The 19,649-nt window shown below is 37.3% G+C and overlaps 1 protein-coding gene across 4 annotated transcripts in view; it reads right to left on the bottom strand.

The window, feature by feature from the left end:
- Positions 1–19,649, bottom strand: part of LOC120782175 (protein CEPU-1) — a 499,499-nt gene that overhangs the window by 86,184 nt on the left and 393,666 nt on the right. For all 4 annotated transcript variants that reach the window (XM_040114313.1, XM_040114314.1, XM_040114312.1 and 1 more), the window contains one exon: positions 17,018–17,134. In XM_040114313.1, the coding sequence (XP_039970247.1) occupies positions 17,018–17,134 (117 nt within the window). The remainder of the gene's footprint in view (positions 1–17,017; positions 17,135–19,649) is intronic.

Below are 19,649 nucleotides of genomic sequence, written 5' to 3'. Positions count from 1 at the left end.
ACAAGAGCGGATATGGAAAATGTGACTTGTTTTCTCGTATCAACTCACAAAATACATCCAAAATCAGGTATAAAATCCTAGGAGTGTAGGCCAGTGTAATGGTGGTTACTATTATACCGTTTTTATTTTGCCATTAAATTAATGAAAAGTGATGTTACGTTAGTTTAGGTGAAGTCATGTCATTTATCACCGTTAAGCTATTTTTTGTCAAGACAAGTTACGCCAATGAGTTTATTGTGTAATTGTGTAATCAGATAGTTGGAGACCAATATTCGTTGCTTTGGTAATAAGATAAGGTCAGCTATGTGCATACCAGTGGAGTAGAAGGTTTGTGTAATGGCCATTGAGAGCACATCTCCTTTGAAAGTAAACAAAGTCCATACTTCGATAGGTTACTTCTTTAAACTTAGAAGCTAAAATGTGATATAACTTTTGAGTCACAGCCTTCTAAAATGTAGCCCATCAGTTCATCTTTAAACACGCTTTTCTAAAAACTACATTTTCCAAATTCGTTTGAGTGATTACTCGGAGACAAACAATCCTCCAATTTTTCCCATCAAAATTAATTTTGATCATACAAAAAAGGTCAATATTTTAGGTAAAATTCAACCTTGATCCAGTAAATTTTTTTTTTCAAAAATCGCTTTTTTTATATTGTCTCACTATGCCTATCGCCTGATTAATCCAATCTAACAAATATATTGTTTAGAAAACTATTTATTTGCTAATACTGCTAGTTGGGATCTTTTGTAACTTCACGGGGATCTCTCCATAGGAAATTTATATTCACACATCTAGTGCTACCCACATTAAAGGCAAATTGAGTTACTTAAGAGATCAATCCTACGAGCATATAATTTGGACATCTTAGTATGACAATCTTTTGTGATACCTAAAAACCTCTTAAATTCTGTCTCATACGACCCTTACATAACGACAAAGCGCTTTGAGCCTATCATAAGTTTGTTTATACAGCCAAAGGCTATTTCTACTGAAAGGTTAGAGTGCTAAGATTTTACATACTCAGACTTGCAAAGATTGGAGAATGGAGGAGAAAGTGCTGGGATGTTTCCAACTTACCCTCCTACAACCAACTTTGACAACGTCCGACAAGATTTAAAGCCTTACCGCATGAATGTCTATAGGACAATGTTCAGTAATAATCCCTACTACAGTGGCAAGACGAACTTTGCTAAGGGTAAGTAGTTCAGAAGATCTTCTGCGTTCAACATGACTGTGCTAAAAGGATATTGCAGTCGGATCTGGTTGTCGACCAACACACACGAGGATGATTGGTCCAATGCTAGAACCCAATATACCAACTGGAAATGTAACTAAGTCCCATTTCACAGTGAGCGACACAATGGTGCCCTCACAGGCTGGCTCGTATGCTTTGCAGTCAGCAGCGATTCCGCCGTGATTAGGCAATCAAACGAGTCTGAAGATGAAGTAGCTTGATGCTATTTCTAGTGAGGACATACATTCCTTGACTAGCTTTTAATGCACAGCTAGAATCCAAATACTTATCTCCAAGTAAGTGATAGTTTATGTCCATGGGATTCAAGTAAACAAAGACCGATATCGAAGAAGCAGATTTCATTGCCATTTTAATTTATACTCTAAGAAAATCTAGCAAGTGGTTATGTGAGCATCGAAATCGACTCCTTTCCGTTACCCCAACTCAATATCTCAAATATTATACAAGTTAGGGAGAGAGTTTAAGCAAAGCGTCTATAGCAGCAGACATCTCATTTCTGAGGGTTGGCATGGTTGGTATTCAATATAGAAGCTATTTCACTTAAGAGACCTCTGAATAAAAACATGAAAACAAACCAATCAACTCACATCGTAGTCTATCTCGGACTCCGACTCCTCCTTTTTGGCTTCATCCTTCTTTTCGACAGAAGCGCCAGCACCAGCAGCTGGAGTAGAAGACGCAGCTGGAGTAGAAGACGCAGCAACAAACTTGCTGGGGTCCTTGATGAACTCCTTGATGGTAGCAGCCTCCCTGAAATCCACTTCGGTGGCAGCAGCAATAACCAACAGATTCCTGAAACCATTGGCAACACTGTGTGGTGCCGAAGCAATCGTTAGGTAATCAATCTGTAACGATTGAGCCGTACACTCCCAGCAGCTGTGATGACATCTTTAGCGGAAGAAACTCTTCTGCGTAATACTTAAATTAGGGAATACTCCTGTCTCTTCCAAAGGAGTTTACAGGCGGTAATTTCTTTCGTAACTCCTGCATAAATACATCCACATTAATTGAGACATTTCCCACAAATGTACCGGCGAATTCGACCACAGTTGAGTAAATCCATTAATTAGAAGTTTCACACCAGCCGGAAACCAATTTTCCCCACCGCCCCCAATTATTCCTGTTGTCATATATGAGCATATGCGTGGTATGGTTCAACGCTCTGCTGTACCCCCCGCAGCAATGATGACATGAACTGGCAAAGAAACTCAATTACACTTCCACATGAAAACATCAATCAACAATTTCGTGATACAAAGGGATAAGTGCGGATGTTAATGGACACAGAAACACTACAAAGCACCCATACAGTCACACTTCAAACTCTAACCACACACACACACTTCCATATGAACATGAGCATGCATGTAGTGGATTTGGCAAATAGGCACTTGATGTGGAGTGTGTATTGAGCCACGCTTGAAATGTTTGTCAACACGTACCGAACGAACGAATAAACGAGCGATTGAATGAGCGAACGCATATGCCAGGCAACAGAAGGAGCCGAGACACTGAAGCGGCGTTTCAAGCGAGTCAGCAGAGGAAGTCGCACATATGTACATATGCTAACGCACGCCGCAAGTCGCAGCATCCTCAGAAGCCGCAAAGTGAAGACGGACGCGCATTCTCACACACACACTGCAGTCAGAGACCCTAGGCAGATATATATGTATTTATGGTAACTACGAATTAATGCAGCGCCGCAAGGGTGTGTGTGTATGTGTGTGTATGCGACAGCCTGTGTATTGCTTTCTTCCAATAGCTCGAGTGGGCCAGCCTCCGCGGCTCAACCAATTCAATAGATTTTGTCAATTGTGGCTGGCTGGCGGCTGGTGGCGGCAGATCGGTGGCTGCTTTTCGGCTGTTATGAGCTGTTGGCTTAGCTATGCATCCGTTGCCGCGTTGCTGCTCTTAATCAGTGGCTTCCTTTGCAACGGCGCACAGGATGTCGGCGACGCGCAGCAGCGGCGAAGCGAAGTGTAATGTAGCGATCTTAGCCGGCGGCATTTGAAGGGCTGCTTGTGTGTTGTGTCGGTTGTGTTGTCTGTTTCGTGAATTGTTGAACTCATTAATTCGTGCGTTTTCAATTTGACTCGTCAACGGCACTGACAATGCCAACTAACATAACACAATAACAACAGCAACAGCGCTGAAGACTGGGAACCACAACAAAAGGGCAATGAAATCAATAATTCACATGCTTGCAGCAAAGGTCGCACGCCTTTGACATTTCGGTCGGTTACACACGCCGGATGCGGATGCGAATGAGAATGCGTGTAAGTAGATGAACGCAATGAAGATACGAGTATTCAATAGAGCGAACGGACGTCGCAGATGTGAGTGCAGATAGAGCGCGTGTTAGCTTCAAGTGCTTGTTACTTGCTAATGAAGTAAGTCTATCATTCGGTGCGGTTAACGTTTCGTGATTGATGTGTTGTAATGGATAGTGCCATAATGTTATGAGTAAATATGTGTGTGAACCGTAGCAAATTGTTGGAGGGAAACAGAATTCGAATGAAAAAAGTAATGAAAAAAGTACAAAGCTAACTTCAATGGTGTCTTAATAGAGTCCACTTCTCCAACTTGCCGGCAAAAATGTATATGAAATATATAATGCAGACGGTAGCAAGAAAACTGGGGATCCAAACAAAAATCACCTGCACTTCTATGTTTCTCTGGCGAGTAGTTGAACTCCATGATGTTTAAGCTCAGAAACATATTACAGTGAGATGAAAACATGTCGCTTTTTGAAGGGTTTCTTTAGCCAGGAGTACCTCATTATTCTATTTGTGATAGATTAATGTCGAAGGCAACGGTAAAACCTTCTGGAAAGGCCACAATTTTGGCCTTCTTCGCATAACACACAAATGGTATTCTTTACAGACAGTTTCCCGGTCAGAAAGAACTTGCAGTGCACCACGCTCTGATAATCGAAGAAAACTGTCGACATAACCTTGATTTTTTACCTGCTTTATTGTGATTTTTTCGCCCTAGGCTCACCTTTGCCACGATATTCGGCCGATTGATCGTCTGTTTCCGGGTCATAAGCATAGATCCAAGCCTCATCGCCACTAGTAATACGTTTCATGACACCCCGGCGGTCAGTAGTGATTTTGGAACCAATCGTTTTACTTTTCATTTTTCGCTTTCACTTTTATTAGGCCCAAGTGATCTTTCAAAATGGTTTTCACTGATCATTCCGATATCTCAACGATGACAGTTAGACCTCTGACTGTTATTTGTTTAATGAAACTTCTTTATGGAATAATTTTACTTATCGTAAAAATCGCCGAATACACTTTATGGACTTCAGAAAGACAAGCGTATACTAAACAATGATTAAATGTATTTTCCCACCCTCCTTTACCACTGCTTTCGACGTTCAGCTGACTGCTTGTTATTCTATTTTGCTCCGTGGTTTTGTTTTATTTTCCATTTCTTTCAACTTTTACACTTATGAATTCACTTCGACGCAAAGTGATTGACAATTCTAAATTTGTACTCAATACTCAAGGCATGCATAAATTATTGCACAAACCCACCCACACAGCACCGTTATGACGCGACTTTTTCATAATGGAAACGCTCTCCCACTCCTGCTCTTAAGCAGCCAGCAATATGAATACGACTGTGAGGTGTAAATGAGTGACACGACAGCCACTTGGCTTAGCGCTGTCAACCGAGCTTGGCTGAGTGCTCGACACTTGGCAATCGAACACCGTCGACCCTTCGTGTAACGTGCTTTGCGTTCTCAAATGAGTGAGAAAATGGAAAAATGCAAATAATCTATTTAATTATAATTCAGCGCATGCAAATGAATGCATTGAGAATTTCATAACGACACCGCATCAATAATTTGATCGATTGTCATTCTATAAAGAGCAGGTGCTTAAATTTTCTTGTTGGAATATTTAAGTGGTGAAGTTCAAAGGTCTTGGTATGTGGTATGCTTTTGTTGGCTTTTACTTTCATTAAGTTTAATAAATTGGTCGTAAGTGGTTCGACGTTTGACAGGTGAAAGAGATTATAGACGCCGGTTTTATTTTGAATAAAATTTTTGATTAGATGCGGTCTCTATTTTCTGTACAAAAACGATATTATTTATAGAGTACAAGTAATATTATCTGTAAAAATGTAAATAAAACTTAGGTCACTATTTCAATTAATTTTAATTTAATCCTTTCACAGCTACTTCTAACACTGTGAAAACGTGTTTAGTCATATGATAACCACGCCCACTACCCAGTAAGGATTATCCTGAACAATACCAAACGTGCGAAAGCTCAGTAAGTATGTAATTGCGTCATAGACATTAAATTTTACGCGGAAAATGGTAGGAAAGAGCTTCAAAGAAGTCGGCATACCTTTGGGAGAAATCCATTATCTTAGGAACTATTAAATCGTTTTCAACTAAATATCGTGTATGATATTATTTGAACTTTTTTATGCTACATTATCCAAATGGGTGAAACTAAGCTACTACAACGTGTACTTCCCATATATCTTGAATTACATACAATTATTGCAGTATAAATATGTAAATCGCGTGCCAAAACAGTTACTAAAATAAAACTTCGAATACTGTTTGTTTTTGAGGCATTTAATCTCAGATCCAAAAATGTTCAAAATCAGAGTTTGAAATTTCAAGTCCGCAGATACAGACTTAGTGGACTTCAGTGCCTATGACTCACCGAAGCTAACGGTGAAGTAAACCAATGAAAGCTAGGGTATATATTTTTCTTGAATGACGTGATGATAAAAATGTGTTTCGCCAGAAACTTTTGGACAACATAATCGGCTTACTGAGCCTACTATTCGCAACTCTATCACCCATGTTTGAACCCAGCTTTCATTATTAGCAGCCGCAGCTGAAAGTGTACACGAAGACCGTGGAGTGTCGATTTGGCGCATTATGAGATCTTAATTTGAAAGCATACAAAATACAGCTTGTGCAACAACTGAAGAAGCTCAACCTTCTCAAGAGACATCGCTTCGCTCTATGCGTCCTTAAAAAGTTCCAAGAAGATCCAACGTTTTCGAGCCAAATTTTGTTCAGCTATGAGATCCATTTCTCAGTTGGCTCAATGGGTGTGCAAATAAGAAAAATTGCCGCATTTGGAACAAAGAGCAACCTGAAGAGATGAAAGAGCTGCCATTTCATCCAGAAAAAGCAACGGTTTGTTTGGCACCCAAACATCAAGCTTTTTTATGTATCCAGCGTGCTGCAGATGGTTTAAAATGGTTTGCTGACTAACTCCCATCTTCTGGGCGATGTCACGAGATGCCACATGCCGGTCTAACACGGTTTTTTCCTTGATTTAATCGGTATTCGTCGTCACAGGTCTTCCGTCTTCTGACTTATCCATGGTGTCGTTTTCACCTGCTCTGAATCGTCGAAACCTTTCCTCCGCAGTTCAAAGTGATAGAGTATTATCCCTCAAAACACCAAAAATCTCACGGAACGTTTCTCTAGCGGATTTACCTTTAACGAAGGAAAAATTTAAAATATCGCGAATTTCGGCGTTAGTAAACTCCATGTTTACACGTATATAACTGTTGAACGCAATATCCAAACTAATCATGCATAGCCTCGTTTTGTAGGTTATGTCGAGACCTTTCAAATATGTATAGTATTGCCAGATACGAGCTCTGTAGCGCTTTACACATTGCCTCGAAATTCAAAAGACAAAAAGGCGAAAGGGAGATATTTGACAACTTAATATATAACTGTGTTCGTTATAACTTTTAGCAAGCTAAATAGCTTCTGGCAAGATAATTTTATCTATTTACTTCATTAGCTGTATTTTGTTAACCAATTACGGTGTTATTTATTCATAAAACTTGGAAACATAAAAGGGCTTTGATAGTTACGATGGATCAGTGATATTGCAGAAAACTAATTTCCACTAAAAAAAAGTAGTAGCTACAATTTTTTTAAGTTGCAGGTAAGCCTTTTGCTGAAAAAATTTTCCAAGAAGAAGAATCTTATACTCAGTAAAAAATATTATTCTCATTGAGTCTCCAAAGTTGCACACTCTCCGCGCCTACAATTCACAAAGTTGTTTTTTTCCAACGAATAAGAGAAGCTAATGAAATACATAGGGTATATACGTGTGTGTGTGAGCGTTTGTTTGGGCTCATATTAAAGAGATTACTTTATGCAAATATGCAATTATTTCATATTTGATTTGTGGCTTCGCTGCTTTGATCAGAATTAAATATGCATGTGATGATAATGACGAAATAAAATACAGCAAATGCAGGCATACATATTTAATAAGACAACGAGTGTATATACGATAATGTATGTATGTGTGTGAGATTTATGAGCATGTTTGAAATTAATAAAGAATGTAATTCTACACGCTTTTGCATTAATTACTCCCACTGCCACACTCAAAACGCATTGGCTATTCGATGCGTTAGGGTTCGAGGGATTAAGGAGTTACGGATGCAAGTTGTGCGTGTGTCAGTGGAGAATGAGTGAACTGTGTATGTGTGTGTGTGTTTTGTGATAGCCATTACAATTAATTTCTTATCCTTGCGTAGAAGGCAACGTTTAATGAGGCATTCAATTACGCATTGCTCCAGTTAAGCGAATTTGTTGTTGATGTTGTTGCCGAACCGCAATACTTGCGGTTTGCATGAGTCTTCACGAGCCATTGCAATTGTTGTTGCTGTTGTTAAAAGTTATTGTTGTTATTAGTAATTGTTGTTGCTGTCAATTGTTGTTGGCAGTTGTCTAAGTAGACTGACCTTAAAGTGTTGTTGTTGTTAAGATCAGACTTTGACCGGCGCCCAACTGGTCGGAGACAACAGAGCTGCCTTTGGGTTTGCAGCCGATTGCATCATTTCAAATAATTATAGGCAACGGTAAATATACATACATTGTCCGTTACCGCAGGCAACTCGATCGCAACAACAACAAAACCAACAAACAGCACTACAGGCAGCCTAAAACGACTCTTCTCCCGCCTCTCAGTTGTCTAACTTTAGCGCTTAACAGCTGTTTCTGGTTGCACTCTTTCGTGCGATAGATGGAATTGCATTGCTAGTTGTTGATGTTGTTGTCATATCCCAGCACTTAGTGCAATGTCGGGCAGGCGACAGCGTTTGACCACAGCACACTCATCAGAGCGCAGGCACAAAGTGCATGTTAGACAAGCATCGACTGCAGCTTCTTCGCCCTGTGGTAGCGCTAGTTGTCAGCATTGTTGTGTTGTTGCCATTCTAACGGGCGCTGGGAAGTTTGTGCGGAAACAGCTTTCGACATTTAAATGTTGCCTACGTAACTTAAGTGTTTCGGATATGCATAAAGCACACAAAAGCTTACACTTATACTTTGCGTATGTGTGTGCATACTCCATGCATGTGTGTGTGTTTGTGTGTGAAACTTCGTTATTTATATGGCGAGCATAAATTTGTCGGCTCTACGAGTGTTAGGTAGCTACGGTTGTGGCTTCACATGATTGCTTTGCTGCTCTTGTTGTCTTTTGTTGCTATTGTTGTTGTTGATTTTGTAACCGGAAGCTATTTAGTACACGTAATATGTTGCACAACAAAGTGCATACAATAAATTGGTGTTGCAACAACGTGTCCACACAGCGCCGTTCGCCGTGGCAGCAACAAAGTGCAATATATGTTGCATGTGTGCGAGTGTGTTGCAATAAAGACAAAAGTATGCAATAATAGTTGTAGGTAGTTGCAGTGAGAATAAATGAAAACCATAGAGCAACGCAAATCGCCTCAATTTCCGGCTTAGCTGTCCAAATGCAAACTCATTGCCGCGCACACACACACACGCGGTAGCTGACTTGTGCATGTATTGGACTTTTGTAATTTTATATTGAATTTAAAAAAATAAATATTTTTTATTTTCAACACCATTCAACCACAAATTATTATTTGGAATTGAAAGGAATTCCTTCGCTAAAGGTTACTCATACGACCTGTTGTACACTGAATGGAGTTAAAATACAATAATTAAAATTGATAAAAGTGTGGTGAAATTTGTTAATTTTTTTTTAAGAGTTTTAATTTGTGTTGATAAGGCTTTCTAATTTTAGTACTTAATAATTTCACCCTAAAAATCTTTAGTTCTCTGGAGAGCATTCTCAGGTTAGATATGTCCGTGAAAACAAATCTAAAGTACTGCAAACAAAGTAACACGAAATTAATCTAAAGAGGTTGTCAAAAAGTTAAATGAAATCGAATTTCATAGTAAAAATAATTATTGGAAAAACCGAAGCAGACTAATTTCGTGAAGAAACCGAAAAATATAAAAATAAATTAATATAAATAAATAAATAGACGCCTGGAAGCCTTCAGAGTAAATGCAGGAGAAGAAGACAAAGAGCGAAATATTTATTTATTTATCAATATTTGTGTTGTCGACGTCAAAGTAATCTCCACCAGTTGAAATACACTTATGGCAACGATTTTTCTAGTCCTCGAACTATTTTTTATTAGCACTTTTTTGGATGGCCTTCTGCTCCTTCAGCGAATCTTGTTTATCTCTTCGATCGACTGAAAACGGGTTCCACAGAGAGACAATTTCAATTTGGAAAATAAAAAAGGACACACGGAGCCAAATCTGGTGAAAACGGTGGTTGACCGATGGTATTCATTGCGTTTTTGGCTTCAAATTCAGTCGAAATCGAACTCTTTTTCTGAATCACCTGAATAACCGTTAGCATTTTCCAATATTCGCAATGATTCTGCACATGAAATTTGGTAAGGAATACAAAATTTGAGATTAATTCTTTTTTCAATATTTTTATCATTGTAAAGATTGCCACGTACTACTGAGGTGTACCGACTTAAGCAGCTGCTGTAAACAAACCTGTTGATAGATAGTGCTCATATTTAGCATAGCCAACTTAGCAAAATACATAGTTTTGAGTTATCATTTACCCGGAAATTTAATCACAATTTCTGAGTGATTTTCTTCACAATGTAAGTAAACACAAATAATTTTTGTAAAAAACGTCCAAAATCAGTTGTTATCCAAAAACTAATAATGCTGTGTGCAAACTGATATTGCAGTATCGTCACATGACCTATTGTGAGTCAGAGAGAAGTAAAGGCCTTAGTGGAACTACCATACATTCAACATTTCATGAACATTTGATTACAGAGAATTTTTTCACGCTGGATTCCCAACAATTTATTAGAACAGTAACTACTAAGCGATAAACAATCATTTATTTGCCAGTTTACTTTCAGAAATCAAGAAAACCAAAAGCATCGCAACACTCAAAGCATCGATTTGATGAATCATCCACCATATAGTCCTGACTTGGCACCAAATTATTGGTTTTTGTTAGGAAACAATTTTATAAAATTTATTTATATTTATATAAGTTAAAATAATAAATTAAGATTTTACCGCGAACTTAGATTTATTGTGCCCTCACCTAAGTTACAACGACCCATCTAGCCCCAGCATATTGATAAATTCCAATATATCCCTAAGTGCTATTGAGGCGATGTGTTCTTTACGTGGAAACATGAATTCAAGGGCCTTTACCCTGCGTCTCAAGACACCTATGCAGTCAATTAGCAGGTGTTCTGGAGATTCATGCTCCCTGTCGCAGAACCGGCAATTTGCACAAGAAAATAGGCCTATGTTATAAGTAAAATTTACCAAAATATGTAGCTGAAAGAATAACTTTTTAGAATGGAAAGTGTTTCACCATCATTTTTTAAATTTGAAAGTTTCCCTTATGTTCTAAGTTTGCTTACATTTGTTGGAAAAGATGTGACCTTTTGTCCAAAAATTAGTAGAGCTTTGTAATATTTCTTAAAACCACGAAAAAACTTTCGGTTTAAAAATATTTTTTTTTTCAGCATAGTTATAACTTCAAGATTCTTTAAGGTGAGACATATTTGTTGAACCCTCAGAGATATATTTAGATAGACTCTGAGAAAGTTGAAAGTTTTCCTTAATATTATTTAATTAAAATGTCAAGTGTCACTTTGGAAAATATTATAGCTTAATCACTCGCATGCGCTCTGAAACACGTATGTAGTCTAATGAGAAACAAAACCAATCTCAGTCAGGACAAGGTTTTACAGTAAAATTTTAGTTGCCTTGGGACTTATTAACATTATAAAAGCTTCAGGTATGATCCAGACTTAACAAAGGAAAGGTTCATCGGAGCATTAAACCGAAAACAAAAAATCTGCTTCTATTTCTCATATTGATATCTATTGATCATTAAGATTAAATCAACTTTATTAATTCAAAAACTTTTTAGAAAATATTGTGTTCTCTCACAAAAAATATATTCTCTTTCAAAAATATTTGCAAAATACTTTTAAGGTTCAAATATTTAGTATAATAGTGTGCCGTTAAGGCTCTTAATACATATGCAACTACATTTTCATGTCGATACCTGCACATATGCCAGCCAGCCACACTTGATAACAATGAGCAAATAAGTACTCGTGTACTTAAAGCTAAGCCGTTGCAACCAAAAATTGAGCAGACAACCAGCCACCATACACACACACACACATGCGCAGACCGCTATTTAAAGCAGTTTGAAACAACAACAGCCCGGCTGACCAGCAACTTGCACACAACTAAACCATTAACCCAACACACAACCGCCCGGGCTACTTACGACGACACACCTAATACCGAGCATTACTTGGTTTGTTTTTACCACTGACGCTTAAATTGTTTTTGTAGGGCCAGTAGTGAAGTGCTGGGCGAGCACTTGTCGGCAGAAGTGGGCGGAGCGCTGGTGTGGCAGACTTTGAGCGGAGTAAAGTGCCCAAGCGCTATCAGTGACCACAGCGGGTTGCAGCGGCCTCAAGTTGTCCTTTGGTCCCAAACACACACACACAAACATACATACGAACAAACACGTAGCAATGCAAACAACTAAAACAAAAGCTTGAAAGGCAAGGAGTAATAGTAATGCCAGAGAGCAGTCAACTGAAATGAGTTAAGTTTTTCTGGAAGACTAGACAATGTACATAAAACGGTCTCGGGTACGTCCTGTATTCTTAGCCATGTTGCGGTTTCCTTTCAAGTTCTTAACTGACCCGTAAGATTTTTGTGTGGAATTATCATGTTTTGTTGCCAATGCTGGTGCTGTTGGTGTTGCTGTTGTTGTTTTTGTGCTTTTCGTTTGCTTTCGTTTTCGGTTTAATGCCCAGCAGCTGCAAAAGTCAACTCTAATGTATCTACTTTATGCATTTCCTCACATCACATGCTGCTTCTCATACGCACACAAACACGCGCACGCACACACAAGCACATACATGCATGCATACAAACACATATACACTTAAGTTCACGCATATGCACCAGCATGTTTATATAAATTTATTTGCATGTTTCTTTGCCCGCTTGTTTGTGTTCTTGAGCGCCTCCGTATGTATGTGTGCGTGTGTTTGTGTGTGTAAGGACACAGCACTGGACATGCTATTTGTCCGAGTGCGAGAATTTATTACTTTTTGAGCAGGCCAATATTGCTGCCAACTCCACGAAAGATATATGACTTGAGGCTAAATGATTTAGCAAAATGCTAGCGGAGGCAGAGGCGTGGAAAGTGGTAGGCGGACGTTGTCCTTAATGGATTTGCACTCTGTGATTAACTTATAAACTTCGAAGACGCACGCTTAAGCGGCATATGTGTGGTTACAAATAAATTATAGCAAAATTTTTGAGTTATATTTTACCAACAACAATATATCAAAATATGCGGAAGAAGGTACCAAAGAAATTTATGGTTTTATATTACAAGTGTAAATAAAATTTATTAACATGTGACGTTTAAATGCCGTTTGCTAAGGCTGGGTCTACAAAATTCAAGACTTAAAGAAAGTTAAAGACAATAAAATACTTCAACCTCAGCTAAGAGCTCAGCCAAGTAGATTTAGTCATGCCCGCCTGTATATATGCGTGCTTGTCCCTCAGATTTTGAGATATTGATCTGAAATTTTGCAGTCATCTTTTCTCCTCAAGGAATAACTCATATGTCGGAAACGCCGATATTGAACCACATGATATGTAACTGTCAAGCAAACTGATGGACCGGTACCAAGTCATTGTAGACGAAACTATTTTATTTGAAGAAGTAGGTTCATGAAATTTTGCGTGGATTACTTTTAAAACAAACGGTACAATAATCAAAGAAATAATTTTAATCCGATCACTATAGCATATAGCTGCCATACAAGTTGAACGAAAGAAATCAAGTCTAGTATGGGAAACTTTTTTATTTGAAGAGATATTATCATGAAATTTCGCATGAATTACTTCTTGAGGCAACTGTACAAACAGCGAAGAAGTACATAGTGTTGATCGAATCACTATAGCATATAGTTGGCATACACACTTACCGATTAAAATAAAATTCCCTTAGGGAGTATTTTGTAATTGTGAAGAGTATTACTTTTCGGTGCAATGTTTTCTTTTAATTCCAGTTTGGGTTGAATCTGAGATGGTATTCAGAAAAAGCAGCAAGATCTTCTAAGCTTAAGCTACGGTAGAATCTTTTATCTACTCTCTGGAAAACAAAATGCAAACAAAGAACATACTTTCGGTTACACTAACAACTAGAAAAAAAAAGCTTGATTCAAGATTTTCATTGCCGAAATGGTTAATAGGCTCTGCTTTAGACTTCTGACCAATGCCTCGGTGGTGTCTGAGAATTCCTGTATCTTCTTCATTCGCCGCTAAATGATTTTAAACCAAAAAGGGGAGCAAATATCCATATGTAATGTGGCAAAAATTCAGCCTTGTAATGGAAAAATAGTTCAGTTTCTGATCCTGACTCAATTTGTTATCATATTTTGTGCTCTGAAATCCAATTTAAGATGTAAGAATTTTTTGATTTAAGTGGAAATGAGCAAATAGCACTCTTATCTGTTCCATATATCCCCCCAGCAACCACCAGTGTGTTGGATAAGCGCCTAACGGGCATATATCTAACTAATTCATCTTCCTTCAATATTTATAAAATAAAAACATTTTGAAAGAAATATCGTGTACTAAGCTATTAAAATTTACAATTTAAATTTCTACGAGTCAGCAGATCAGCAGCCTCTTTCAACCACTTCTTTTTGTCTCCTCTCATTTTGCATGCCCACATATGTGGGTCATAATTCAAGTTCCAGTGATTGTGTTACCATTTTATAGACCAAGTAATAAAATAGAGCTGCACATAAATTTAAATAGGTCATTTCCGTCCATACGTCATTCAGCGAACCGCCAACTGTCAATCACAAAGACAAGCACATCATCCGCGACTAACAGTGGCCATCGAATGTAAAAGCTCATTTCCCAGCACTTTATGCTACAAAAACGTATTTTCAGTATTTACGAGTATTTTTTGTCGTTGTTGTTGGGTTTTGATAACTCAGTTTCGGGGCTTTAATTTTTTTCGAAAGGCACTTTTAAAAACACTTTCAATTATTTTCTGCCGTTTAATGGCGCGTCTGAACGGTGTGTGCCTAGGCGAAATGTTTGAAGAGCGTCACTGCTTGTCAGCGACAAAATGGCAGAGTCTCTAGGTAACGCGTCTTAATGGCGCAGTGTGGGTTCCTAATTCACCTGTGGCCCTTTATTTACGTGTTTTATATTTATATATTTGTGTGTGCGGCTAATAAGCAGGCCAAAGTAAACAAGTTAACGCCAAAAACGACGTGCCTGTACTCAACACAAAAATAAGCAGCAATAATGAAAAGAAAAAAACCAACAAAAATTTAAAACGCTTTCATCAACCAAAATGTGATCTACTCTCGTAATAAGAGGCGTTAAATATGCCAAATTGCCTTTTTCGCTACACTTTCGTAAATTTGGCTTTCACTTGCAGTTAACGAAGATGAAATAAAAATGCTTACCACCACATTGTTAATATAAAGTGGAAACGCGCATTATCTTTTAACAAGCAATTTTACGGTATTTTTATACACAGCACACACACGCACGCACTTACTTAAGTACATATTAAATCCAGTAACAATACAAATAAGCGAAAAGCCTTTGATGCATGCACTGCCTTTGCTGCCCGCTCACATCAATCATGTGCTGTACGTCAGGTTCTCAGCTTATGGTGCAATGCAAGTAACAATAAAGCACATACACATATGTACACACATAATAGACTGTTAAAATAAAGGCGTCCTTGCTTATGCTAATGATGCTCATATTCATAGTAAATCGGCGTTACCATACTCCAGGATCAGACCGAGTCATATGAGTGTGTATGCACACATACACTCACACGTCTACATACGTTTGTGTACACTTTTCTCTGGTATCTAATTTACTTTATTCCTAATATTTACTCCATAGCCGTAATTTGTGATTTTGAGGTTCACTTTTGTCAGGTACAGTTAGTGAGGGCAGGTTTGAGATTAAATGTCTTTAATTTTTTTTTTGTTTGAAATTTAGTAGTGCACTATGCTGTAAAGTGAGGAGTTTTAATGATAAAAGCAGAGGTGTTCAACAGCGCTTGATACTTCCTAAATACATATATTCAACATTCTCTAACAAGCATTACACATTCAAATCATAACTTAAAGCTGCTCGGTTTTGAAATCGTGATGCGCAGAAGGCTCCTCAAAATCGTTCATGCATTAGCGAAAAGAACTTAATATAACTGATAATAATACCGGTGGCAGTAGCTACTTTAGATTTTATTCTTCTTTTATCTGACATATATACACTCAATGTTTTGCCATATAAGCGCTATTTTTGCTGTTTACAGTAACTCAAAATATTCATCTCGGCAAAAAAATGAAATTAAATCACGAACATGGACTCAAGAGGCGTCGTAGATCACTCCAAGATGAATATCATGAAGGTTGTCTTAAATCAAAGCGAACTTCATAAGTTCGGTGCTACTCGAAGAACTATGGAAGAGTTAGGATGGAGGTCACCCTTTTTTTGAAAGGAAATATGGGCAGATGGTCATGCGGCGACTTAGATAGATGTGTAGAGTAAATCAGAGTTGAGGGCACTTGCAAATGTTTTCTAAAAACTTCTGAATATTCAAAATTAGTTTAGTTGCCATTAAATATACACTAAGGGGCTTTGCTTAATAAGAAGTCTTAAAAGAAACTAAAACAAGATTATTGTTTGATAACAAACTGACTTTTACCTTATAAAAAATAGATTTGCCACATGCCCCCTTGGTGTAAATTGAGTAAAAGGATAAAGGATGATGAGAATTTTTATGTCTATTGTGCCCTAGAGACAGAGAATCTAGTAAAAGAGCCCATCAAGTAATACTCCGAGTAATTTTTGGTTTTGAAAGCAATTCCAACGATTCGTTCTACATTAATACTTAAAAAAGGAAGAGTGAAAGAGTCTATCTTGTAAAAAAAGAGATTTGCTGTTGATTATAGAAGAATGAATCATTTCGAATCCTCCAAGGAAACAAAAAATAATCAATTGCAAAAACAAAAAAAAACTTTGTAAGGGAATTCCTGTCGCTATATACAACATAGTGATACGACAGAACATAGTCCTCATTAAGAAGATATTTGTGTTTTAAGTTTATATAAGGAGTGCTAATTTTTTTACTGAAAAAGAGGAGAAGTGCATCGTACTCTCATATTAGTAAGCAAATAAATAAAAATAATTGTTATAAGTAAGCTGATGACCTTAGTCACTAATGCTGATACTTTTTGTATTGTTAAGTTTTAATTGCATTATCCTTTTCATTTATAATAATAACAGAAATAATTCTTATAAGTTTCTTTCTTGAAATTCTACAACATACTGATACAACTCACCTGTATTGGCAACTTCGCATGGCAATCTTATTGTGTCCCCAGCAACAAATTTGAATGTCTCCGAACGTGAAATGAACATCGGCTCATGCTTGTTCATCAAATTACTTGACGCCAACACTGCAAATGGAAAGCAAAACAATTTAATGTTGTAACGAAGATATTATATGTATATTGAATGCCTTTATGCTGCAGATAAACTGTTATTAAAACCAAATTTGCTTAAATAACTTATAGATCTAAGGAAATGTCGGCAAAAACGTACTTCTAGAAGCCATATTTAATCACTTAAAATGGAAAACAACGTATCATCAAAAAATGAGAAGTTGAGTTTTGTATTATTTACGATTTGTTCCGCAAAAACTGACAAATTGACTGAAGACCAAAAATTGCTCAGAATCTAAAATTCGAAGGACGATTATTTGACCAAAAATCACATTTTAACCATTAACCACTCCCCATATTCACCTGATATGGCCCCGTGCGACTTTTTCCTTTTCGGAAAAATGCATTTGCCCATGAAAGGAAGGCGTTATGCAGACGTAGAGGCCATTCAAAAGGCTTGCACCGGCATACTGGCGGCCATACCGGCCAACAAGCTAAAACACTCGTTCGACATGCTTTTGGACCGTGCAAAAAGCTGTATTGAAGCAGAAAGAGACTGTTTTGAATAAAATAAATTGATTTTTGCGAAAAACCCATTTATTCTGTTCTTTTTCAGTCCTTTTTACGTTCGAAAGCACCTTGTATACAAAATGTTCAGCCTAATGAGCTTAGTCATTCCATATCCGTCTGTCTGTCTGTAAATACTGAGAAATCGAATCTGAAATTTTGCGCACGCTCTTTTCTTCCCAAGAAACTGCTAATTTGTCGGAATCAACAATATCGAATAACTATAGCATATAGCTGCCATACAAACTGAACGATCGGAATCAAGCGCTTGTGTGAAAAAATTTTACATTTCACGAGATATCTTCAAGAAATTTGGGATGAATAGTTGGCTTAGAAAATGGTGTAATCTGCAAAGAAATTGTTCAAATCGGCGTACTATAGTATATAGTTGCCATACAAACTGATTGATCAAAATTATTTCGTTGTATGAAAAACTATTTAATGTAGCAATATATTTGGACGAAACTTGGCATAGATTGTTGATAGTAGGGAAGCTACAATTTCCGTAAATATGGTTTAGATCAGATCAATATAGCATATAGCTGTCATACAAACTGATTGATCAAATTTCAGATAAAGGAACTTTTATACACTTTTATGTCATAATAAATGCACTTAGTAAGCGCTTTATAGCTTAGATGAACCGAGGTTAACGTTTCTTATTATTAAACTTTCGGTTATATTTTCCGAATTTACCTTAAACTCGTATACACCATATTTATGCAAACAATTTGCGCGTAAAACTCTTTCTTAACGACTTCAGAAAACATGAAACTTGCTATTAATTTAAAAAGAAAATGAAATTAGAATTATGCAATATCTTCATTAAATCCACAATGCCATTTATCAAACCGAAAACAGCTGACATCTGCGCTTATCTATGTATGCTTAAGTGGTTAGAAAATATATAAAAAGATAACAAAATACTGAAATGTGTCTAATGGGAACTTCATAAATATTTATGAACTATATTAATCTATGATTTGGCAAATGAACAGCACTAACACACACACATTCATATACACTAAGGTGATGCGCAACTGACTTAGTATTTAAGTTACAGCTGAAAAAGTGACTGAATCATTAAAGAACGCTGTGAATTTCAACTTTATATACATTTGAATGCTTATATAACCATCAAAGCCAAATATATATGGATGGATACTAACGAGCAAAAATGTATGTATCGTCTCAAAGGAATTAGCACTGCGACCAAATAAATAACTCTGCCGCATATATGTATATACACATGACAAGTGCAATTATACCAAGCTTAACTAGACAATACAAGGTGATATGCATATACACACACATATACATACATACAAATGTACGACCAAGCACTTCACACCTAACATGACAAGTCGAATCGTTGTTAATGCCAGGAGCAACATGTTTATCAACGCCCTTGTCACCACACAAATGCATGCGCAAACACATACACACACACACACGTAAACACATACTTGCACGCAATGAGTTTGCGCATATATTAACATAAAATGTGTAGGCAACAACAAAAAGCAGCAACGCAGCCATTGCCAAGCGTTATCACCTCAAAGCAATTCACTCGCTGCCGTTATGCAACACAATCATTGTTGCTATGTCATCTAATTATGGTCCATCAGATATTGCAACCATGAATATATTAATTTTGTGATTTACGTCACCGTTGCAGTGGAACAATTCATCTTCAAACCAAACATACACACACACAACCCTCTAGCACTCACATAATACTCTTACAACCACAGAAACACAGAGGCAAACACTCACACACGCTTCCTGTCTGCTGCTGCCGTCTCGTTGGCAACATCGAGTGCATATTTTATAGATTATGCGCAAATCTACAAGCTACAGTCAGATTATTTATGAGGCTCGGTGGCACATTTCACAAATAATAATGCTCGTACGTAATTAATTCGTGTATGGATTTCGAGAAAAATAACATAAATGGCTTATG

Source organism: Bactrocera tryoni, chromosome 1 (genome assembly GCF_016617805.1).
Source record: "Bactrocera tryoni isolate S06 chromosome 1, CSIRO_BtryS06_freeze2, whole genome shotgun sequence".
NCBI classification, from domain to species: domain Eukaryota; kingdom Metazoa; phylum Arthropoda; class Insecta; order Diptera; family Tephritidae; genus Bactrocera; species Bactrocera tryoni.
This window is presented reverse-complemented; position numbering and strand designations above follow the sequence as displayed.